The 25,466-nt window shown below is 33.8% G+C and overlaps 2 protein-coding genes and 1 pseudogene across 2 annotated transcripts; 2 read left to right on the forward strand and 1 right to left on the reverse strand.

Moving 5' to 3' along the window:
* The first annotated feature begins 4,878 nt into the window (after positions 1 to 4,878).
* Positions 4,879 to 8,207, forward strand: LOC120181230 (annotated as a pseudogene).
* Positions 8,208 to 16,353: 8,146 nt separating this feature from the next.
* Positions 16,354 to 16,907, forward strand: LOC120179712 (predicted GPI-anchored protein 58). Its single transcript, XM_039185244.1, has one exon. The coding sequence runs from the start codon at positions 16,407 to 16,409 to the stop codon at positions 16,884 to 16,886; it is 480 nt and encodes a 159-aa protein (XP_039041175.1). The 5' UTR covers positions 16,354 to 16,406; the 3' UTR covers positions 16,887 to 16,907.
* Positions 16,908 to 17,449: 542 nt separating this feature from the next.
* LOC120180682 (4-hydroxy-3-methylbut-2-en-1-yl diphosphate synthase (ferredoxin), chloroplastic) lies at positions 17,450 to 22,483 on the reverse strand. Its single transcript, XM_039185967.1, has 20 exons — positions 22,374 to 22,483; positions 21,752 to 21,987; positions 21,298 to 21,455; positions 20,949 to 21,055; positions 20,713 to 20,813; positions 20,554 to 20,630; positions 20,335 to 20,454; positions 20,016 to 20,246; positions 19,771 to 19,887; positions 19,601 to 19,675; positions 19,440 to 19,517; positions 19,300 to 19,359; positions 19,156 to 19,218; positions 18,870 to 19,014; positions 18,655 to 18,793; positions 18,388 to 18,465; positions 18,147 to 18,306; positions 17,973 to 18,071; positions 17,768 to 17,872; positions 17,450 to 17,651 (listed from the first exon to the last, which is right to left on the reverse strand). The coding sequence occupies exons 2-20, from the start codon at positions 21,957 to 21,959 to the stop codon at positions 17,550 to 17,552; spliced, it is 2,223 nt and encodes a 740-aa protein (XP_039041898.1). The 5' UTR covers positions 21,960 to 21,987; positions 22,374 to 22,483; the 3' UTR covers positions 17,450 to 17,549.
* Between the last annotated feature and the right edge of the window lie 2,983 nt (positions 22,484 to 25,466).

Below are 25,466 nucleotides of genomic sequence, written 5' to 3' on the forward strand. Positions count from 1 at the left end.
TTTAGACGTTTGATATCAACAAAACCATTAAGTTGCAATTGGTATACCCAAAAAAATCAGTAATAAGTTTACCTCCACCATTGGCATCAGGGAAAAATACTTATGAATTTCATGCTAATATAAAATATGTTACAAGGATAATTTGATGAAATTTACTTTTAAATACTATAATTTCACACTCCGATAAAGTATAAAATAAATCAAACAAAATAATGTAAGAACGTGACATGAATCAAACATATTCTCAGAGATTAGATTTTGATGATCCGGGTCATTTTGGGGTAGGTGGATCATTTTAACTAAAAATGACGAGTTTTAAGAAAACGAGGAGTTTTAGCAGATTGGAACCATGTAGATCAGAAACAAGTTGAGGGAGGTCCGAACAATTTTGCAGTTCAAATTTACTGCATAAATAAAAGCAAATAGCATACTCAACAAGTTGCTAAAGATTCATATCTCAAAGTGCAAGATGAATCTACTTGTGTAGCAATTCTATATAATAACAGGTTCATCATTTCAGTGACATTAACCATTTCTTTCAAAGTCATATCTTCCTATTTCCTATAATTCCACATGAGATATACTCCAAAACCACATGCACAAGTCTCATGTCTAAAACCAAAGGTTTTATACTTTCTTCATTAGAGGTCACATACATAGCACAAAGAATTTTGAAGAAAATTGGTGTCAATAGGGTGACAATATCGCTGAAGACATTAGATTGTTAATAACAAAGGTTTAAAGACTGCAGAAGAAACCAAAATGTCTCCAGAAATTACATTCTCATTTTTAAACAATTAACAAGATTGTTAATAACATCTTAGAAGAGGCTACTCTGCTTTCTCTTGTAAAGATACAACTCCGTAACACTAGAGAGTTAAGCACTTAAACCTGTTAATAATTATAACCAGACAGTTTAGTTTTTTTTCGTTTCTTATGCAAAGCTAGGGAGTAAGATCAACGAGTTCAATCATTAATTTTTGAACCATCGACGGATACTAAGAAGAAGACTTTGATACTTATCCAAAAAAAGAAGAAGAAGACTTTGAATTTCAAACGTTGAAGAATGTGACAACATGCCAAACTTCAAATGTTACAGGGTGTGTCTCAATCTCTCTACATGTGACCATAGAAAATTTATACCAAAGCACAAGATTTCTCATGATCAACCTCAATCCTTAGGAAGAAGGATATAAAGGAGAACGCTAAAAGAAGTTTATGAGAAATTCACAAAATGAAGGGGGAAGGAAGCCATTATCTCCTTGTTCATTCCATGAAACAAATACAAAACTAAGAATCTAGTTTCCTCATTACACATTTGATTTTTGCACTTTTACCAATCAAATTCGCATCTTCTATACTTTGCACTCACATTTACTGTGACATGGTTGCTTGTTCTAAAATATCCATCAGGCATTAGTTTAACCAGTTATCATGCCAGATGATATTGGGGCAGGCATTAACAATGACTTCGAGCTGCAGGATAATTTCTATAGCAATAGAAGTAACAAAATTATGGCAATGGAATTACCCCAATAATTTCAAAGGTTATAAATTCATCAGAAGTTCCAAATATTCTTCGAATACAAAAGCACTTTTTCCTTTCATCAGAATCAGAAAAAAAAATAACGAAATCACGAATTAATAAGGAATTTGTTTTTCCTTAAATATAATTTAAGAAAAGAAGCTTAAATTTTGATTTTTTTTAATAAAATAACTATAAGAACGTCAATCTGCTATTTTTCAGGGTTTCAGTTAGTAAATATAAAAGAAAACACCATAAATCAAATAAAAAAGGACCTGAAATTGATGACCTGAGAAAACACCATAAATTAAGATTTCTGATATGGCAGGAATCAAACGATCTCGGTATTGTTGTTATTTTTTGAGGTTTTAGATTCGAATATGAGGAATGTCAGGATGTGAGCGTTCATTGTTAAATGGTAGAAAATTATCTATAAACAAATATTACATTGTAATGGTCTTAAATTAATAAAAAAATAAATATTTAATTACTAAAACATACAAAAAATAATAGTTTAAATACTAAACACGTAATTTACCCTACAATTAATTAAGGTATCCGCCGTACACCTTTCAATATTTTGATTGTGAAATTGTAAGAAGTTTTTGTGCTGTGTATTTCTGGTTAATTTAATTTCACTACCATGATCTGCTATTTTTCAAAATTTTATATTTAAATTTCAAATATATTAAATAAACTTTTCAAATTATTTCATCAAAAACCCATGGTTGCCTACTCGGCCCTTCCCCGCCTCATTGGCAACAGTAGGAATGGTCGATGGATGATGTCCATATTTGGAAATATAAAAGCATATGTAAAACGGACCCCCATAACCATAAATGAAAGAAACGTAAGGGCAAGGAAGGTGTGGTTGCATTGCATGGGAGCGGCTGTCTTCACAATTCCCCTCACGTGATGTCTGCCTCGGTCAGCTACTATATCCAAAAATGGTCCCACTCTCATTGCATGTTCATTACAATTCTGTCCCCAAACCCCCTCCTGATTAGGACCCATCATCCAAAGATTTTCGTATTTTCCCCATGCCCATACGTACCTATACAACGTCTCTAACCCTACGCTTCCAAGACAAGATCAATTTTACACCATCTTTCAAGTGTTAAAAAAGAGTTTAAAATTTGTTGTGAAAACGGATTAATTAATTCAAGAAATCAATAGGCAGTAAAATAAATAAAGAATACAAGATTTAACGAGGTTCGACAATGTGTCTATGTCATTAGGAGTGATGAACGACTATTCTCTTTATTATTGTGAATAATAATGAGAACAACCGCTCATCGCTCCCGAGGACATAGACACATTGCTGAACCTCGTTAAATCTTGCATTTTTTTTTGCTTTACTGCTTGTTGATTTCCTTAGTTAATTAGCCCGTTTTCACAACAATTATGTTAGGCTTGATGAAGCTCAATTGATCAACCGAAATATGCTAAGAGGGGGAAATTGACTTTTTGAAGTTTAATGATAGAAAAATTTGCAAAATGATTTATAGTGGTTCAACTCCCCCAATGAAATCTACATCCACTACCTAAGCTCCTCACTTAGGATTTTCCAACAAATCCACTAATTTGTTCTTTTTTTTCTAGGCTAAAGAGATAACCTTTACAAACTCCATAGCCTTTCAAAGGCTTAGCTAGAACCAAAACCCCTTTACAAAAAAAAGAATTGTAAACAATAAAACCTCTAAAAAGGAAGGCGTTTACAAATTAAAGCTCACAAAAACACAAATATTTACAAGAGAAAGAAAATAAAGAATAAAAGCCTTTCTATTGTGTTTTATTGCTTGGATAGGTGTTGGTGACTTTCTTTAAGTGTCCTAGGGTTGTTTTTATAAGTTTGAATGAGTTACTAGTCATTTCTAGTCGTTGGGTATCAAAATAGTCGTTACCTGCAACTTTTAATGCACAAGGGATCGATCCTTTTACAAAAGGGATCAATCATTTTTCAAAAATTTTGATCGTTATGCCAAAGGGGTCGATCATTTTGGGAATGGATTGATCCTTTTGTCAAGGGATCGATCTCAAACTCACTGTTGTCTAAGGGATCGATCATTTTTTAAGGGATCGATCCTTTGAGCCAGAGAAGCTTGAAAACATGACTTTAAAGCGCGAAAAACGATCGAGTATGTTTTGAAAAGGTTTGAGTAAGTTTGAAAACATTTAAAAACATATTTTTAACTTTTATTTGGAATTTGAATTATTTTTAAAGACTTTGAATAAATTCAATTTACTCCAAAAACATTTTGTCCTTATTTGTTATATCAAAATCTAAATTCTACAAATTGGTATCAAGAGTAAGGTTTGAGATGGCTATGTCAGGTGTGAAATTTGAAGTTGTGAAGTTTAACGGTCATGGTAACTTCAGATTATGGCAAACGAGGGTAAAGGATTTGTTGGCGCAACAAGGAATTTTGAAGGCTCTACAAGGAATTTTAAAGGCTCTACGACCTCAAAAGCCAGAATCAATGAAAGACTATGATTGGGAAGAACTATAGCAACGAGCGGCATGAACCATACGGTTATGTTTGGCAGATGAGAATATGTATCACGTAATGAGTCTGTCGTCTCCAGGAGAAATATGGAAGAAATTGGAAAGCCAATGTATGTCCAAATCCCTAACGAATAAATTGTATCTAAAGCATAGGCTGTATGGGCTGAAGATGTAGGAAGGTCATGATTTGGCATAGCACATGAATGTCTTCAATCAAATAATTATATATTTGATTCAACTTGATGTGAAGATTGAGGATGAAAATAGAGCAATGCTTATGTTATGTTCATTGCCTTCATCTTACGAACACATGATGACTACTCTTACATATGAAAAAAAAACAATAAATGTTGAAGAGATTATTGCAACCTTGTTGGTTTATAACCATCGAAAACAGAATGTAAGGGAAAACTCTCATGCTGATAGTTTTTATATTAAGGGTAATCAAGATCGTGGAAGAAAATCAGAGAATGAGGGGTTTGGAAAAAGAAATTCCAAATTAAAGTCTAGGGGAAAAAAGAAAATTCATTGCTACAAGTGCAAGGAGCCAAGACATATGAAGAGAGACTGTCCAAAGTGGAAAAAGAAGACTGATGAGAAACGTGATGAATCATCCAAGTCTGTGAATGTGGTGCATGATGACAATTCATATTGCAGTGATGGTGATATGCTTTCTATTTCGATAACTCAGTTGATGGATGCATGGATTCTTGATTCAGGATGTTCTTATCATATAACGCCTAACATGGAGTGGTTTTCGACATACATGTCCGTTAATTCTAGTTATGTCTATTTGTGTGATGATATATGTTGCAATATTGTTGGTATTGGTGAAGTCAGAATTAAGATGTATGATGGTATTGTTAGGACATTATGTGATGTTAGGCAAATACCATATTTGAAAAAGAATTTGATTATCTTAGGCACTTTGCATAAGAATGGTTTTATTCCTAAAGCAGATGAGGATAGGGAAACCATTAGAGTTGTTAAAGGTGCATTGATTGTGAAAAAAGAAAAGATGACTGCAGGGAATATCTATAAACTGTTAGGGAGTACAGTTGTAGGTGGATTTCATTCTGTTGAGTCATATGATGATAATACAAAAATATGACTTATGCATCTTGCTCATCTTAGTGAACGTGGAATGGATGAATTGTATAAAAGAAATCCGTTGAATGGTGTTAAAAGATGCAAGCTCGATTTTTTGCAAGTTTTGTGTTCTTGGTAAACAGACTAAAGATAGTTTCAAGACTGGAAAGCACAAAAGTGAAGGGATTCTTGATTATGTGCAATCTGATGTATGGAGGCCTACCAGAAAATCATCATTGGGTGGATCTATGTATTATGTTACATTTATTGACGATTTTTCTAGGAAAGATTGGTGTACTTCATGAAACAGAAATATGAAGTTTTTGTCAAGTTCAAGCTGTGGAAAGCTGAGGTTGTGAACCAAACTGGTAGAAAGATCAAGTATTTGAGGACTGATAATGACACAGAGTACGCAAATTCACAGTTTCAGAAATTTTGTGAGAAGCATAGGATTCAGAGGCATTTTACAGTGTGCAAGACACCACAATAAAATGGTGTTGTAGAAAGGATGAACATATCATTGAATGAAAGGGCAAGATGTTTGAGACTGAATGCAGGGCTTCCTAAAAGCTTATGGGTAGAGGTTGTGAGCATGGCATGCTACTACATTAACAGATCACCGAGAGCAGGATTGGGTGGAAAGGTTGCATAAGAGGTATGGACTTGTAATGCAATTGATTTTGGTCACTTACGAATTTTTGGTTTTCTTGCTTATGTGCACGTACCTGGTGATGAGAGATCAAAGCTTGATGCAAAGTCGAAAAATTGCATTTTTCTGGGGTACAAGAAATGTGTCAAAGGATACAAGTTTTGGGATTTGATTGCATAGAAAGTGGTGATCAATAGAGATGTAGTCTTTGATGAGCAGTTCATGTTGCAGCAGAACCAAGACAAGGCAATGATGGATGTAGAACGGTATACAGTAGTAGCTGAGAGAGAGGAAAGTTCTAATCCAACTTCTGGTGGTTCTAGTACAGTTGATTTACAGGTTTATAAACTAGCCAGAGATAGAGAGAGATGTACGAATATAAAAGCTCATGTAAAATGCCCAGGTTTGGTCTTGGTTAAAAGGGAGGCTGAAAAAAATATGCCACTTTGGTTAGTTTCCTGACGCATGTAACATTGATTGGAATCTTGATCCCGCTTGCTTTGAGGAACTTATATATGCAAAAAAAAATTCTTGTTGTAGATGGTCAGTTTGTCAAGAGGACAATATCTGAGTTTGTAACTTCCAACAAGCTTTCTTTTGTTACGACATTTAACAGGGACAACGCTCCTTCAATTTTTGAAAGCTCAATTAAGAATCACGTGTGCATGTTTTGTAATTTTGCTTTCCCTCATACTGGTGAAATTTTTAATAACACATTCCTTGAATTTATGGCTAATCTTTTTGTTGTAAGCTTTTGTTGCTTGCCACATTAAACATTTCTCAGAAGTTTATCCCAGTATTCCAAGAAGCATCAAAACTTTTCAAAGGAAAGGTAAGAAACTCCATATTGTTTAAAAGAACTTTGGTATCTAGTAAAATGATGATAATATATCCCCTTTGATGAGGACTTCAAAAGTTGTTACCAAGTATTATCATGTAAATTTTCTTGCAGCTTATTTCTATTTACGTGCAAGTGGATAATAAAGATACTGGAAGACCTGTTGCAAATTTTTTTTGGCATCAGTGGAGATAGTCCCAGAGTCAGACACTCTTATGCTTTTTGATCTTCCCCTAACCCCCAGTTAGTTTCAAGGATGCACCTCCCTTAAAATTTTAAAATTCCTATGTAGTTTTATATATTTTGGCCGCCTAAAATTTTATAAGTTTTCCACTACTTATAATTTTATAAGTTCTCATCCCCTAACATGGAATCTTGTGTATGTCCCTATCCGTTTTGTTTTATTTTCTTATGATGAAGACGTGGTGTGGGTGGGAAGAGATTTGTTGTATACTCTATGCGCATATTTGATAATCACACTGTTCATTTATCACGCAGATCCTTACATACTCTGGAACTGATGCTAGGAAGTTTGCATGGATGGAGATGACACTTTGGATAACATTAACGTGCTCTCTCTCTCTTTCACTGCTTTAATTTGGTCGGTTGATACTGCTTGTCTTTCAATAAACTTGTAAAAGTTAATGGTTCGAGTATACTTCAGTGTTTCTACCTTTCTGTAGGCTTTTGCAGAGCATTTTCTCGAAGACAGGCTTAAACCTTATTATAAGTCAGACCCAATTCCTGAAACTGTAAGCATATTCTTTTTAGTATGATTGGCCTTGTCGAAGTTGATAGCGATCTAACTTTCCCCAAAATTCTATCTGTCACATAATGACGAAGATGTGAAAGTAGTGGTTGCCAGTAGCTTCGATGAAATTGTTTTAGACGAGTCCAAGGATGTCCTTCTTGAGGTATTGTTGTCGTCCAATATGAAAATACCGGTTATTTAAATCTTTCTTGGAATGAGCTTGGACTGTTGATGAATGCTCTAAATACCAGATCTATGCTCCTTGGTGCCGATCATTGGAGCCGATATACAACCAGCTTGCCAAACATCTTAGACGAATTGACTCTCTGGTTATTGCCAAAATGGATGGGACAACAAATGAACATCCTAGTGCAAGGGTAAAATTTAAATCAATAACCTGTTTAATGAAAAAGGATAAGATTCAAATGCTATTTTCAGTATTTTGCACTTAAGCCCGGAATGAGACATGGGAGTAACAAGTTTATTTTTGCAGAAAGCGGGGTTCCCCACGGTTCTGTTCTTCCCAGCAGGAAACAAGAGTTCTGATCCTGTAAGAACTATAGTCAATTCCGCTTCTATTTATTTATCCAACTATGACATATCCTTTTCTCTTTCCAAAAGATGATGCGAAAATGTTTGAATGGTGGACATTGGCAGATAGAGGTGAACACCGAACGCTCTGTGGTGGCATAGTATAAGTTCCTCAAGAAACATGCTTCGATCCCTTTTAAGCTCCAAAAACCATTTCCAACTCCAAAAGTCAAACCGGCTTCGGATCACGAAACCAAGTCTTCAGATTCCAAGGAGAGCGACAAGAGAGGCAGTGCGGATATGAAGGATGAGTTGTGAAGACTGTTAGGCATGACCTATGCATCTATGTGAAACGAATGCTAGAGAATAAATGGCTCCTAATTTCTCCCATATCTGTTGCTACTATCTTACTGTTACGGCCTTATCTAGTTGGGAATATATGAGAAAAATTTCCTTCTGATCCAAGTTGTAAACTAACCTTTTCATACTGTTTTGGCGTGTAAGTAATGACAAAGGAAATATGGAAGGCTGAGCATGTTAAATCATGTGGCGTGCAATGTGCATGGCCCATGAGACATGAAATCCACCAAGTAACGTGTTTCTTTTAAATCTGTAACGCCTACAAATATAAAGTCCTTTAAAAGGCAACCCACGATAAATGATCATGCCATTGCGCACAACAAGTGATAAATTGGGTTGATTCGAGTTTTGAATAAATCAAATATTAATATATTTTATAGGTAATATTCTGAGAATAATATTTATTTCATATTTATTTATGATTTAATGTAAAAATAAGTGTTCAAATATATTGTAAGTTAATTTTAGGTGCATAAAATTTTTTCGTTAAAAATAAGTACTTAACGTTTCCGACATTACATTTTTAGGTGTCTATGTAGTTATGTTGTTAAAAAAACAATTAAGTGGCATTTTCATGTTTATATTTTGATTTAATGCAAAAATAAGTGTTCAAACTATATTTTAAGTTAACTTTAGGTGTCTAAAGATGTTTTTTTAAAATAAGTGTCTTATGTTTCTGACATTACACTTTTAAGTGACTACCTAATAATGATCGTTAAAACATCCATTAAATGACACATATCATACTTATATATATTTTAAAATTTTATTTTACTAAAAAATTAATAATATTATTACTTTTTTAAAAAGCTAAATTTTCCTAAAATTACAAAAAAAAAACTTGCAACCTTAAAATCTCTCATTTCAATCTCATTACCAGTTGTCGTCGGCCATAATCGACTTCCTTCGTAATTATCGAACGACCATTCATCGGTCGTCATACCTCCAATGTCAATCATCCCTCTTGTTGTCATCTCAACCCCATTAAATCCATAAATTCAAACTAAAATCCCTAAACCTTCTAACAATAATCCCAATTTTATAATTCTCACCCTAAGTTAATTTTAGGGTTTTATGGAGATGATGGAGGGTTTTTCTTAACTGTAATTGGGGAGGAGAAATTTTTTTACAAGGGCGAAATGGGAAATTTCTTCCTTAAAAATGTTCTTAAAATAATATTTTTATTTTTAAAAAAATAAAAAATAAAAAATATATAAACATTATAATGTCATATAACAATCGAATTTAACCGTCGTTATAGCATAGGCATCTAAAAGTATAACGTCAGAAAAATTAAACATTTATTCTTAGCAAAAAAATATGTAGTCACCTAAAGCTAATTTAGAGTATTTTGAACATTTATATTTGCATTAAACCAAAATATAAATATGACATGTGTCACTTAATAATTTTTTTTAACAATTATTATTATGTAGGCACCTAAAAGTGAACGAATAAAACATTAGACACCTAAAAGTGTAACCAATAAAACGTTAAGTATCAATATTTAACGAAAAATTCTTAAGGTACCTAAAGTTAATTTAAGATACAGTTTAGACACTTATTTTTACATTAAACATTTATTTATTCACATAACACACAAATAACTTTATTTAAAAAATATTATTCTTTTAATAAAGATGTGTTACGAAAAAAACAATTTTCAAAAGAGGTAGTCTATAAGATAAGTCTTCGCTGACGTGGCAAGTTTTATGGATGGAGTCTCCATTGTTGCTGTCATCCAAAATTAAAATGAAACTCTACTGACAAAAATGATAATCACTGAATGATTACACGTTTTAAATATTATAGTTAAATACTTTTAAAAATAACTTACATATAAATAAAATAAGATTTTATAACCTAATGATTAAAATTTATTGATTTTGAGTTATAAAGATAGTTCTTAAATATGATCTAACTTACGTTAATACGATAGTTAAAGATAATTGTTACCGGTTCAAATTTAATGAGTTATCAAATTTTATATATTGTATTGACTATATTGTTAATCGAATAAAACTTGATAAAAAATCATTATATGTTATATTCTTAAATATATTTATAATAAAATAGTATTATATACAAATTAATTCGATTAATCAACCGAATCAAACTTTATATGAGTTTTTTTTGGGTATAATGTTAAAATTCACACTTAATATTTATATGAATAGTCAATTCAATTTTCTAATACTTTAATATTTAAATATTTAAAAAATACAAGAATTAAAATTATCATTAATATCCTAGAAAAATCTTAGGGCTAAAGGATTTGAAGACCTGGAACAATGAGTGTTTAGTGTTACCCATTCAGGCTATTCTACAGGAGAATGGTCTATTTGGGTGACCTGGATTGATGAGTATGTCCTGAGAGGAGCTGACTTTTGGCGGGTACAGACTGGTTCCAGTCATAGTTATGTTTGGAGGAGGCTGTCTAAGCTGAGGGCAGTTATCTCTATTGACCTCGTGATAGATCGGGGGTGACCTTGAGAAAGGTGTGGGATGGCATTAGACTAAAAAGGATGAAGGTGCTATGGCATAGGTTGGTTTGACATGTTCCTAGGCACTCTATAGTTGCTTGGATAAATGTTCTTAATAAACTTCCAACGAATGATAGATTGCAAGCTTTTGGGATGAAGGTGGAGGGGTCTTGTGTGCTGTATAGTGTGGAGCCTGAATCTAGAGTCCACATTTTCTTTGGTTTTTTCTTCTCCGGTAAGATCTGGCTTCTTGTTTACACACTTCGTGACTTGTCGAGTGGGGTTTTGGGTTGGCACTTGAAGCCCCCCCTGGTCTGTGACGAAGTTGAAGGATAAATCATTGTTCACTGTTGTCTTGCAGCTGGCTTGGAGCTCCTTCATCTATTTTGTTTGGAGAGAGAGGAATCGTGAAAGCTTTTAAAGGAGGCAGAGACTTAGACCAGATGTTTTGAGGAATATTAAGGAGACGGATTATATTTAGACTTTTTGACAAATTTATTAATAGGAATATTAATCTTTGTATAGAATAAGGGTGGTATGGTGGGTGGGGTGTCTTTGTAACTCTTGTCTTGGAGGTATTGTATTAGTGTAACTTTACTGCTTTCGGGTGAATACAAAATTTGTATTTACAAAAAACATCAAATTCAATACAAACTATACTCATCCTGCATTTTTACTTTTCTTTTCATGGTTTATATAATATTCAATTACTTACGTTTATGTTTTATCTACTTTTGGTCACTGATTTAAAAAAAATAAGATATGATCACTTTCGTTTTTATTTAATTAAGATATGGTCACCCCGAGTTAACTGTCGTTAACAGGAGTTAAATATTTTCATATAATCACATATTTGGTCATTGTTATTTACATATTCTCTCAATTTAGTCTTACTTTTAATAACTTAAAATAAATTTAATCCTATTTTACGACTCGGAGTTGACTTAGAATTTTTTCGAGTCGAGTCGAGTCAAATTTTTGAGTTTCTGTTTAAATTTAATTATAAATAATTATAATATTATGATAGTATTTGATTTCAATTTGAATGATCTTTTATAACCATATACAATACATGTGTATTTGTTCATATTTTTTTCATATATGATACACATTTATGATACAAAGTCAAGAGACTAAACTCAAACTTGAAAATCAATCTACTAATTATTAAAATTTTCGAGTTATTCAAGTTATTCGAGTTATATTTTATAACTCATTTTAACTTGAAATTTTTTCGAGTTGAGTCGGGATTATGGAATTACAACTCTAAGTTAATTCGAGTTAAGTTTTTAAGAGTCGAGTCGAAAAAAAAATCAGTTCTTCGAGTCAAGTAGAGTTTCGCTCACCCTCTAATGCCACATGTCATCGTTCGGTTGGAGAATTAACTTTCATAAAACTGACTCGACTAAAAAAATTCAAGTTCAAACCGAGTTGTAAAATACAACTCGAATAACTCAAAATTTTTAATAATTAGTGGATTGATTTTTCAAGTTTGAGACTCAATATAAAGAAATACACATGTATTGTATATGGTTATAAAATATCATTTAAATTGGAATCAAATAATATCATAATATTATAAATATTTATAATTAAATTTAAAAAGAAATTCAAAAATTTGACTCGACTCAAAAAAAAAATTCTAAGTCAACTTCGAGTTGTAAAATAAGACTCGTTAACTTGAATAAATCGAAATTTTTTGACTAGGCTCGATCGAACGCTCACCTCTATGTGGCGTGACATGTGACATCATTCGATTGGAGGATTAAATTTATTTTAATTTATTAAAAATAGGACTAAATTGAGAGAATATGTAAATAATATGAATCAAATGTATTATTATATCAAAAATATTTAATTGTTGTTAATGATAATTAACTCGGGTGATCACACCTTATTTAAATAAAAATAAAAGGGACCACGTCTAATTAAATAAAAATTAAAGTGACCACATCTTAATTAAATAAAAAAAATGATCATATCTTATGTTTTTTAAATTCAGTGACAAAAAACGAACAAAAACATAAACATAAGATTTTCATGTAGTTAGCTCCAAATTTAATTACAAAATCTCATGGGGGGGGGTTATTTGACATAACTGACACCAATTTTCTTTAATATTCTTTTTCTGACATCGTTTGACCAATATTTTCCGAAATAGCACCTTTTTAGCTGAGTTGGTAGAGGCGCGTCCCCGGGGACGCGCTTTACCCGTGTTTTCGCTGAGTTGGATGCCACGTGTGGAAGGCGCATCCCCGGGGACGCGCCTTTCGCCAGCTCGACTGCCACGTATTTTGTTTAATAATAAATATTTTATTTTTATTATTATTATAAATTAATAATATATTATGTAAAATGTTTCGATTATAATGTAAGAATTATCAAATGTATTTTGTTAATGTGTGTTAAAGGTGGAGTGAATTATCTACATTAATATGATATAACAATATATGAAAACCAGTTTTGACTTTATTGTAGTTATAGGAAAAATGTATGAAATTATAATATTACACATATGGTTATATTATTATTTTTGATTTTGATTATCGATCTATTAATTTTATCAGTTAATTATTTAAATGTTATCAATCTAGTCATCTCATATCAATATTTAACGAAAATATAATTATTTAAATAACATAACCAAATTACATAAAATTCTGAAATATAATTATTTAAATAATATTAAATACAACTGGATCACCGATGTCGTCTTCTCGAATGAGTTCCACATGGCGGTGGTTGTCTATTTCGTGGAGGATTTCTTCGTGGAACTTGTTCTTCAGTCTCCTCATCTTCACTATCATCATCAACAACATTTTCTTCATTTGGTGTAGATGGCGCTGAAGGGGCTGAAGGGCCTGTATAAAATAACGACCCTGGAGGAGTGCTAGTAACAATCCCACCGCTCCCCGGGAACTGTGAAAACTGTGGAAACATTGGCATCGATGTCTGTGATCCAGATGGAGATTGAGGTGTTTGCGGAGAAGCACCACCAGCCAAATAAGATGCATATGAACCATATGCTGGATCATTAAACATAGTCGTATATGCACCTCCATATGGTATAAAACCCTGCGGGCTAGGCATGTAACCTGGCGGGCTAGGAATGTAACCCTGCGGGCTCGGAATGTAACCCTGCGGGCTCGGAATGTAACCATGCGGAGATGGCATATAAACTGGTGGGCTTGGCATATGAAGTGGAGGGCTGGGCATGTACCCCTGCGGCATCGACGAATAAGGATGTTGTGGTGGGACTGATGCAGAACCGGTAGCGCCTTCTCTCCGTCCACGCGTCGGGGGACGATGATATTGAGACGGTTGACGTCTTTCTCGGCGCCTAGGAATGTTAACCCCTCGTGCTTCCGCCGAAAGTAGAAACGGCTTCCCATTTTCATTAAACCAGTCCATATAGTTATCCGTAACCATATGACCAGTTTCAGCGTAATATTGTCGAGGGGCTAACAGTGTATATCGGTTCTCCCAAATCGCAATCCAATCTCTGTGTCTCACCACCCAGTTAACATCTTTCTTTCCTCGTCTATCTATGTTATGCACGTCGTCTAAATTCCTAGGTGCTCCAGGAATATATTGCGTACAACCATACTGACGAAGCACGCGATCAACTGGATGCCACTCAATAATAACATAACATAACATATAAGAGGTATAACCGATATCCATACCTCTAATGACCCACTAAGGTGGGGTGGGATGCAAACTTTCACTTCATCGCTCGCATAAGGTATCCACTGAAACTGAAATATAAATATACAATTCAAATAAATAAAATATTCTAATTATATCTAACATTTTAAATTAAAATATTAATAATTAAACAAATTTAAAAACATACCTCAGACCCAGCTTTCGTATCAATAAGTAAACGAATTTCCTCTAACCCAGTAGGTATACTTTTATGGTCCTTTCTTTTCATCGACCACCTATGAGATATAATATAAACTAAATATCACCCTATTTTATTGAAAATATTTAAATCAAAATTTAGTTCGAAAATTACCTCAACAATAAGGGGAATACGTATGGTTCATTCACGATCGGGCATAAGAAAGACATGCGGAACCACGCCCATGATTGTAGAAGCAGAAGACATCCACCGATAGCAGTTTACTTATAATTCGTCGCCCGACACATTTCTCTAAAGATTCCAAAACTGCAGCGCCCCAACTATATCTTCCAGCTTCATCAAAATCGATCAGATGTCGCAACCACATACAATGCACCTGGTTGCGAGATTTGTCGGGCATCAATATTCCTCCAATTATTCGTAGAATATATGCCCGAGCACATGCCTTTGCTTGATCCTCTGAAGCATTTTCATTTAAAACCTCAAAATTAGCTTTCAACCAAGATAAAGTTATTCTACCTCCATTAAACTCTGGCGGAGCAGCTCCAAGATAATCAATGCACATTGATTGCCAATCACCATCCGCCATACCACACATCATATTTCCGTCGACGGAAAGCCCCAGATGCATAGAGACATCCTCCAATGTAATTGTCGCCTCTCCACATGGAAGGTGAAAAGTGTGTGTTTCGGGCCTCCACCTCTCAATCAGTGCAGAAATTAGGACAGGTTCGAGTTTGCAACCGTCTATAATTGTTGCAATATACCCGAACCCGGCAGAAGCCAAATATGGCAAAATACGTTCCGGTGTCGGTATACGTGGATTTTTAATAAAAGTCTCTAAAATACGATCAACATCCTAAATAATATACATTATAAAAAATTAAAATTAATATAAATTCATAATAACTTTAAAATAAAAATTAATATAAATTCATAATAACTTTAAAATAAAAATAAATTTAAATATTAACATTAATTATAAAAAATATTACCATATCGCTAAAATGTCTGGAGATATGATCAATATCCAATCGCAACCGCATTTCGTTTTCCATTATAACTGTAGACAAAACAATATAATTAGCAAAAAAAATTAATAATTCTAAATAAATAATAATTATATAAATATTATTTTAATAAAAAAATAATATTTACATAAATATATTAATATAAAAAATAATAACTATTTAAAAAAATACTAACATAAAAATAAATTTCTTACCACTAATAACAAATTTAAAACTCAAATAGTTGGAGAATTTGAGTTATATAAGAGAGGAGAATATGATTTTGGTGTGAAGAATGAGAGAGGGTTGAGGGGGTTTATATAGGGGAGGAGGAGGGGTATTTAGGAAAAACGGATGGGGGAATTTATGGCATTTAATGGAAGGCGTGTCCCCGGGGATGCGCTTTCCACACGTGGCAGTCGAGCTGGCGAAAGGCACGTCTCCGGGGATGCGCCTTTCACATGTGGGATCAAACTCAGCGAAAACACGGGTAAAGCGCGTCCCCGGGGACGCGTCTTTGCCAACTCAGTAAAAAGAGTGTTACTTCGAGAAATATTAATCAAACGATATCAGAAAGAGAATATTAAAGAAAATTGGTGTCAGTTATGTCAAATAGCCTGTGTGTGGTGGGAGCTCCGTTCCATACGCGATTACGTCCCGTCTGACGTGTACACAGAAATTTGCAATATTTCACCCCCTAAATTTCCGTTCCACTAGATATACCCCGTTCTTAAAATCCATTCCTCCAGAATCTCCACTTTGAAGCTTCTTGTATTAATTTTCAGATCTACTCAAAATGGCAAAGTTTGGATTTCCTACCATTGTTTTCTTCTTGGTTTTAGAACTCGCCTTCGCTACAGATTCGCCGGCGCCGACTCCCTCACTTGGTGCAGACACACCGCAACTTGCTCCTACTCCGGTGACTGGATCTCCTGATTCAACCCCATTAATCTCACCGGTAATGCCTGCATCGCCTCCCGCGCCAATGGCGCCATCTCCATCAGATCTGGCGCAAGGAGACTCATCGCCTTCAAGTTCTCCTGCTCCTTCACCGAGCGATGCAAGTGACATCAACCACGGCAACATCAATGGCGAAGAAAGCGAAGACAAGACCGGCCGTGACGGAGGTTTGAGCGCAGGGAAAAAGGCCGGAATCGCGGTGGCAGTGGTGGCAGCGGTGTGTTTGGTTGGCTTCGGTGGATTGGTTTACAAGAAGAGACAAGATAATATCGGGAGATCTCAATACGGATACGCCGCGAGGAGAGAAATTCTTTGAAGAAGAGACGGGTACAGATTTTAAAAATGATTATAAGAGGTTACATACATTATGTATTTTACCTGCTTTTGATTTGATTTTAGTAATTCTCACTTGGTGATTCGAAATTTCTTATCTTTGATTATTTGCAAGGAATTTTCGACCATTTTTTGCGAGAAATTTAACCCGTCGTGTACTGTATTTACCCTGCGTTTCCATCAATTAGTCAACGGATGTATGTCTATTCATTTAGCATTTGAATTTACACTACCCAATTTCATTTACTGGTGGCATTTTACTTTCTTTAGAGCAGTTAGCATTCATCTTTCCTTGTGGTGTCCTTTGGCGATTTCCATTGTTATGATGCAATGCGATTCAAGTATTTGAATTAAATATTTAATAATAATTTTTTTATTAGTCTTAGATGGTGAAAATTATTAACCCCAAAGTATCCTTCTACTAATAGAACTGTCTTTAATATTAAATCTGTTGTAAAACAATGCAAACAGATTGAGATGCAGTAAACACAGTGCTAATTAGGCACTTTAAACCCGAGAATGTTGGACTCAATACGACAATGTTGATATTTCTACTGCTCTTATTAACTGTATTTGGATTGGTATGTTAAGAACACCGGTATGCCTTGACCTCCAATCTGCTAATTCGAACTCCAACCTACTAAATTTAGTCTTCAGCAGCAGGGTCTACCCAACGGCCATGATCTTTTATCAGTTGGATCAAGGCATCAGTCGCATGCTCCATTGCAATTCCACGCTTCACAACAGTCTAAAAAGGTGATACAAATAGTCAAATACTAGTTAGGTTCACAATCACAGTATATTTAGCTTTGAAAAGAGTTATTTTCGACGAATTAGAAAGCATTAAATGCCATGCTATAGTACCTTGCCAACATAAAGGTCAATTTTTCCAGGAGCACCACCAACATATCCGAAATCAGCATCAGCCATTTCCCCTGGACCGTTGACGATGCAACCCATGATTGCAATCTGGAAAAAGTAAGATGAATTATATATATTATTCTAAATAAAATGATGATTAACTCGAATACCGTCCAGTGTTAGATAGGAGAGAGATATAAGTGATTACCGAAACACCAGGTAGGTGTGACGTTTTTTCACGTATTTGTGCACTTATTTCTTGAAGGTCAAACAAAGTTCTGCCACAAGATGGACATGAGACATACTCCTGCAACCAGATTTCAAGAATAAGAGTATTGTTGTTTTGTAATATTTTGATGTTGAAAGAAGCTAAGATTCATACTGTCTTGGTATTCCTCATCCTACAGCCCTGCAGTAAGTTGAAAGAAGTATCTCTGAGGAAATCAAAATCCTGGTCCAGGGATTCTAGCAAGACACCGTCTCCCAATCCGTCAACCAGAAGGGCTCCAGCATTGGTGCCGGCATTAATGACCAAGTCATCCCTACATGTAGAGAATAAAAACATAATGAACTAAAAATTTCAGTACATTGACTTCTGTAACAACCACTATGCGGTTAATTACCTGTGAATCCCACTTGGATATTGAATATGGTGGATTACAGGGACATCCAGAGCATTCTCAGATAGATACTCAAATAACCTGCAGCAACATAATGTTCAAATATTTGCTAATGTTCAAATAAGTTAGGGATTGAGTTAATTGTAATGGGTCTTAAGACAGGAAATCATACTTTATGAATGATTCCATCTTGACTTCCGACAAAGTTACTTTACATGTTACACCCTTTATCTATAAGAGTTGAACAAATTCAAGCCATTAACATTTTACCTCCTAGCTGCATGCACTCTGCCAATTTTATCTTCATTGTAGGGTATAGTATGAAGAAGCATTGTAGCATCGATGTCTTGGAGGATTTCCAACTCTTCAAAGGGCTCGTCACCATGTAAAGATACAACCAATCGTGTACCTGCAAGGTAATATTGATATCATATAAACAACCATCTATTCTTTAAGAATTCAATGTCAAAAATAAGGACCAGCACCTTCTGGCAAAAGCTTGTAAGCACCGGTTGATAGTTCCTTGAGGCTTACCAGAGCCATAGCATTAGGCAATGGCTTTGTCAGCTGCTCTGATAAAGGAGTTATGACCCCCATGCTTATGTCTATCAGCCTTTTAAGAGCTAGCCGCTGGTTATAACACAGAATAATATTGACCATTTCATTTCAATTGTTTTTGTAGAGAGAGAGAGAAAGGACAAGAGATGAGAGGGAGTGGAACCATAGACTTCATTCCCTGAGGAAACAAAATAAAATAAGGCAGATTCTTACAGCATCACTGTCGTGTACGGGTGGAAGCTCCCTCAGAATGATCGAGTCCACAGTTGCCAAGTCCTAAATCAAGCTAGATGATTCAATTGTGATGAAAAAACACATAATGCAGCTAACTTATACGAGCATGGACCGAGAGTAGACCTTAAATGGCATGCCAACAACCAGCTTTGCTGCAAGTGACTTGTACAAGAGTTCTGGTGTCTGGAGAGGGGAAAAATAATCAACGAAAATCTCTACATCTTACCCCAAAAAAATAAGAAAGCAGAGTCTCAAGCGGTTACCTTCAATTGATCCAGGGAAACAGACATAAGAACTGAGCCATCACGATGTAAGACACCTCTATAATCCACCTCTTCACCCTATAAAGAATGAATTCTCCATTTAAAAAAGCACAGTGCATAGGATGAGCTAACAGTATGTTAATGAGACATTTATGGCTAACCTCCTTTTGTGTTGGCAATTGACCAGAACGGCGCTGGAAATCAAAGTAATGTCTGTGCTTTTCCTCAAATGGGGCCTGATGAAATTTTAAGGTTTAGATACAAAAGTTCTCAAAATGTCATTTTAAGTACTAAAACAAGTTGTCTAATTACAATAGTTGTAGTATCCTACCACCCCTTGCTGGAGTTGAGCAGCTTTCATACCAAGGTTAGCCAACCTTCTGCAGGGATCTATCTCCTCCTCTGGTGGCTCAGTAAGTGAAACCCTGATTGTGTCACCTAAACCATCCTGCAAGTCGACAAAGCTCCACAGCACTGTAGTTATGAAATGATTTCTCACTTGTAAATTATGGCTACAAACATTTAAAGAATTTGGAATAGCTTCTCTTGACTATACTATTTACACTATGGGGGTACCTGAAGGAGGGTCCCTATTCCAATAGCAGATTTCATCCTCCCATCCTCACCTTCTCCGGCTTCAGTAACTCCCAAGTGCAACGGATAATCCCAGCCATGAACATACATTTCAGCCACAAGAAGACGGTATGCCTGGACCATGATAACTGGATTGCTTGCTTTCATTGAGAAGACGAAATTATGATAGTCCAACTTTCTACATATCTTAGCAAACTCAAATGCAGATTCAACCTGTTTGAAAAAACCAATTAGTGGAATCATATCAAGATAAAAACACTCTTGAAAGCCGTCGGCAGAGTGAGATGAGATAAATATTCACCATTCCCCTAGGAGAATCACCGTAGTAGCTCATTATGCGGTCAGACAGGCTCCCATGGTTGGTTCCAATACGCATTGCCCGTCCATACTTCTTGCATTTTTCGACCAATGGAGTAAAAACCTGTAGTGGGGGATTGAGTTCAATATGCATACTGAAATCGATACATGCATAAAGAATCAAACACGAAGACAATTAATTTTATGGACTCTATGATTTGACCTTCTCGATATGCTCAAGTTCTTTATGATACTCCTCATCTGTATATTCTATTTGCTCAAACTGAGCCCGTCTATCAGCTGCCAATTAACCACCTTCTTTGATTCAGAATTGATTAAATAAAAAACTTCTCTAAAAATGACCGCACAGCAAATTATTTACCAAAATTTCCTGGGTTGACTCGAATTTTGTCGAAGCACTCAGCAACTCTCAATGCAACTGAAGGAGCAAAATGGATATCTGCCACCAGTGGTATGTTATAGCTGCATTTATAAAATGTTAGTTACATGATTTAATTTTGATATTACATGATTTAATTTTGATATTACATTAAATGTGATTGAAACTTCAAATAACTGCAAAATAATTCTAAAATTGTGATATAGAATAGGACATACTTCTTCTGCACCAGAGAGTTTTTTATTTCAAAACATGCATCTGCCTCTCTCTTCCCTTGAACAGTTATCCGGACAATATCCGCCCCTTTGTCTGCTATTCTCATCACCTAAAATCAACAGAGGCAGTTAATTTCAAACATCAACAATTCATAACACTATTGCATACAAATTAGAAGGCTGCTTATAACACTGGTTTGTAGTTGTGAACATTTGGCCACCTTAAGGAAAGGAAAAAACTGAGAGCATCAGATTTATTGCCGATCCTTATCGATAGAAATTGCAGGAAAAGAGAACAAAGGCCATATACTGACCAGAAAAAAAAGCTTAAGCGGATGGGAGAAGTCAATACCTGCTCCACTGTCCCAGCCACATCCTTAGTATCAGTAGTGGTCATTGTTTGAATTCTTATAGGATGCTCACTACCAAGAGCTACATTTCCGACCATCACTGTCCGTGTTTTTCTCCTGACAGTTTTGTGTATCGATTCACAATATTTTTGCCTAGGAACTAAATTAAAAAATAATAATTAATCACAAGATATAGAAATAATCAGAATAAAGTACAAAGCTTGAATGAAAAATGAAAATCACTTGCACTTGGAAACGATATACCTAAATGATATGGAGGAACCACACAGAATTAATCATGATCCAAAGCTTAAGTTAAATGTTAAGGTGCGAAAAAAGGGGAAACATCTCGTTTCAACTAAATTTGCCACTTTAATTTAGATAAAGATCAACACAGAATTCAAATATAGCATACAAATCCAGATACTAGTTTTTTTTTCTGTTTGAGCTTTATACCTAAGAGAGGGCTCCCTTCTGACGCAGGCTTAAGTTCAGCAGTATCCTGACCAGGGTTCTGATTCCTAATTACTGAGATTCTTGTTCTACCAGGTTTAGTTCTCTTCAAATCACAAATTCTCACAAAATCCAGACCTTTTCCAAATCCTAGGCTTGATTCCTTGCTCTTCAAACCGGGAAAAGAGGCTGGTATCGTTCCGGTCGCCATTTTCACACTGTAGAGGCTTCACCTAACACTGTATAAAGACATCAAACAGCAACTAATCAAACCACCATGGCACCATCCAATTTTTATGGCTGAAAAGTTGATAAAAGTTATATCTAAAGAATATTTTCACTTAACCCAAAATTGAAAAATACAATTTTAATGAACTTTCTCATCAACCATACAGTAGCAGCTCTATTATTATCATGATCATCAACTCACCATGTACAGAGAAAAATCCACCTTAAACCCAACTTTATAACTGTATCAATATTTTGAAAGGGTTTTTAGTCTTTTCCTTCAAGTTTGACATTTTTTTTTATTTTCTAGAAGCAATAATTTTCGGCAAAAAAGAAGTGGAAAAAACTATGAGTTTTGGGAGAGAACTATTGAAGTAGAAACAAGGCTTGTGGTTACCTTAAGCAGTGATTTGAACTTCAAATGACGGGATTGATGGTGGAAGGAGTTTACAAGGAGGATCTCCGATTTGTCATAATAAATAGGTGAATGAATTATCTGAGAAATTTATGTAGAAGCTAAAAGCCATAGATGGTAAGTGGGGCTCTGGTGGGAATTGGATATCCATTGGTCATCAGACAAATGCAGTAAGAAAATTATTATTTGTTTTTTTCTGCACTATGTTTTAGAATATTCTTGTTTTAGTCCTTTGAAATTTTTAGGGATGCCTCAGGTACGACAATTTTAATATACCGCTAAGGAAATGCGTTATTGAAAATGTTAATATTTTTTTAATATTTTTAATATATCGCTATCTAAAATATTATTATTTTCTACCGAAAATATTAATATTGGGCGCTACCTAAAATGTTTAATATTTTCGGTAAAGTGCTACCTAAAACATTATTTTTTTACCGAAAATATTAATATTGGATTCTTCCGAAAATCAATTAACGAAATTAATATTTTCAGTAAAAAAAATAATATTTTACAAAAAATATTAAAAAAATATTAACATTTCTGATAAAATATTTTATTAACAATATATTAAAAATATCGTACTAGAACTACCCAAATTTTTATCGTCTTCCAGTTTTTGAGTTTCAATTATACTTAAAAAAAATATTTGATCGCTCAAATAAATATATACCAGGAGAAAAAATCACCTATGCCAAGTATGCAATATGATTAGCTTTAAGGAAAATTGTACTTTTTTTATAAAAAAAATTAGGCTGGATACGTGACATATTTTTCAAACTACGTCTTTTAAATTTACTTTTAGATAATGAAATATTTTTTATTTAGATTTTATTTTAATGTTTTTGTGTCATCTTTTTATTATCTTTGATTTTATTTAACTAAAAACGATATTAATTTCAATATTAACTGACCATAGTAGGTGATTATTAGTTCTCTTCTTCATATTATGTTCATTTTTCTTTTCTCTTAAGTTATTCTTTAATTTTAAATAAAAAAAATTATGTCATTGTGACACGATTTTTATGTTCTTGTGACCTGTGTTTTTTCTACTTTTCTGACACAATTATTTTGTCTTTTAGTACGTTTTTCACATATCTTTACAATTATTTTGGTGCTCGCACAGAAATCCTCACGACATTTGGTTTACTGGTGGTCAAGTATTATCTGATCTCCTCTTTGATAAAAGGTTACTTGCTGATATAATCAGAATTGTGTAACGAGAAAGCCTGCATGATAGTTTGATTCGCCCACCTCTTTTTTATTACTTCTTAAAACATCTTGTTCAAAGAGAAAATGAATTTTTTATGAATATTATTGTTTTTTATATTGGTTGTCATTATTGAAGACACCAGATTTTGTCCTGTCAACCGAGGAGTCTTCATTTAACCAAAAAAGAAGAGTTGGATTATGACTCAAATACTAGTCTAAAATAGAGTTGGATTAGGACTCAAATACTAGTCTAAAATAGGGTTTTTTTTAGTACTATAAATAAGCCTTGTAATTATCACACCAGGGGATACGATTATCATACGGGATTAAACACACACACAAATACCCAAAGAAAATATGCAATAAGCCCCAAAGATTCGCTTGTAATTTTCAACAGAGAAATAAAAGAGGTATTTTTATCTATATTGCTTCGATTCTCGCTTGCATGTGGCTTGTTTCACTTCTTCTTTTACGTTTTTACTTTGAAAGGGCAGATGAACACAAGGGAACCGAGATCTTTTCTCTTAGATCTACGCTTCCCCGAGGCTTATTTTGAAAAACCAGTTTGATTTTCGGTTAAAGGAGGGGAAGAGCTTTTTAAAAATCTATATTAGTCCATTTATTTATTATATGAATATTTTATTCATTTATTTTTATTATTCATGTTATTATTATACATATATATATATATATTAAATGATTTTCATTTGATTTTTTTACTTCATTTTATTATATATATATATTTCTTTAATATTTTACTTATAAGTCTATTATTACTATATATATTGTAATTATCTTTATCTAGTTATATATTTTTTTTATACTTTTAATAGTTTATTTATATACATATTATTAATATATATATATATATATTCTTAATTATTTTTATTTGATTATTTCTTTATTTACGTAATATATTTTATAACTTTATATAAATATATTATTTTTTATTATTTTTTTATTTTTTTAATCATTATTATATTATTTTTTAAAATCTTGTGTCTTTATCATTATTATTATTAAACATTATATTATATTATATACTACTAACTTAGAGGGCCCATTTTTTTTATTTTATTTCTAACTAAAGTCTCTTCCAGTTTCCTCTTTTTGTCTTATTTCTGACTAAAGCCCCCCACTTTCGGTGAAGTGAGAGAGTAGATTTTCTATTTTTAAATATTTGTTGTATATATATAGCTTATTTATTTTATTAATACTTTGATGTATATATATATATATATATATTCCTTTTTCAAATATTACTATATATAATTATTATTTTACTATTTTTTTCCTTATCTTATTTATTTATTTTATTTTTCCCTTTTATTTTATTCTCTTTATCTTATTTGTTTTTTTTACCTTGTTTATCTAACATATTTCTCGATTTTTTAAGGATATTTTCAAATCAATCTAAGGTAAGTAATCATGATCAAATTTTACCTTTTTTATTTAAAATTACAATTTTCTTAATTTAAGACAACTGAAAATTATGTGGTACCGAAAGGGCGGTTCAAGGGTGCTAATCCTTCCTTGACCGTAACCGACTCTCGAACTCGACACGTTTCTGGTACAACGCAGATCAGGTAAAATGGTGTCTGACCCACCTAAATTCGTTTTAAAGTGGTCGGTGGCGACTCCAATCCACATTTTCCTAAGTCGAAGCCCAATACTGGGGCCCAACCTAAAGGCAGTTGCGACAGCTTGGCGACTCCGCTGGAGACAGGTAAGCGAGTCATGCTAAGGTAATTTCCAGTTGTCTTTTTAATGAAAATGGTAAGTTTAAATTTTAAGGTAACATTTCGATCCTTATTGCTTACTTTTGATTATATTTTTCTGAGTAAATAGTTGACTGACCGTTTT

The sequence above is a fragment of the Hibiscus syriacus genome, unplaced genomic scaffold (genome assembly GCF_006381635.1).
Source record: "Hibiscus syriacus cultivar Baekdansim isolate YM2019G1 unplaced genomic scaffold, ASM638163v2 tig00003715_pilon, whole genome shotgun sequence".
NCBI classification, from domain to species: Eukaryota; Viridiplantae; Streptophyta; class Magnoliopsida; order Malvales; family Malvaceae; genus Hibiscus; species Hibiscus syriacus.

Coding starts and splice junctions, on each gene's coding strand:
- LOC120179712 (XM_039185244.1), top strand. CDS start 16,407: ATGGCAAAGTTTGGATTTCCTACCATTGTTTTCTTCTTGGTTTTAGAA.
- LOC120180682 (XM_039185967.1), bottom strand. CDS start 21,959: ATGGCGACCGGAACGATACCAGCCTCTTTTCCCGGTTTGAAGAGCAAG. Junction 19,219..19,299: donor TTGTTGGCATGCCATTTAAG/GTCTACTCTCGG, acceptor AGCTTGATTTAG/GACTTGGCAACTGTGGACTC. Junction 19,015..19,155: donor CCGTACACGACAGTGATGCT/GTAAGAATCTGC, acceptor TGTTATAACCAG/CGGCTAGCTCTTAAAAGGCT.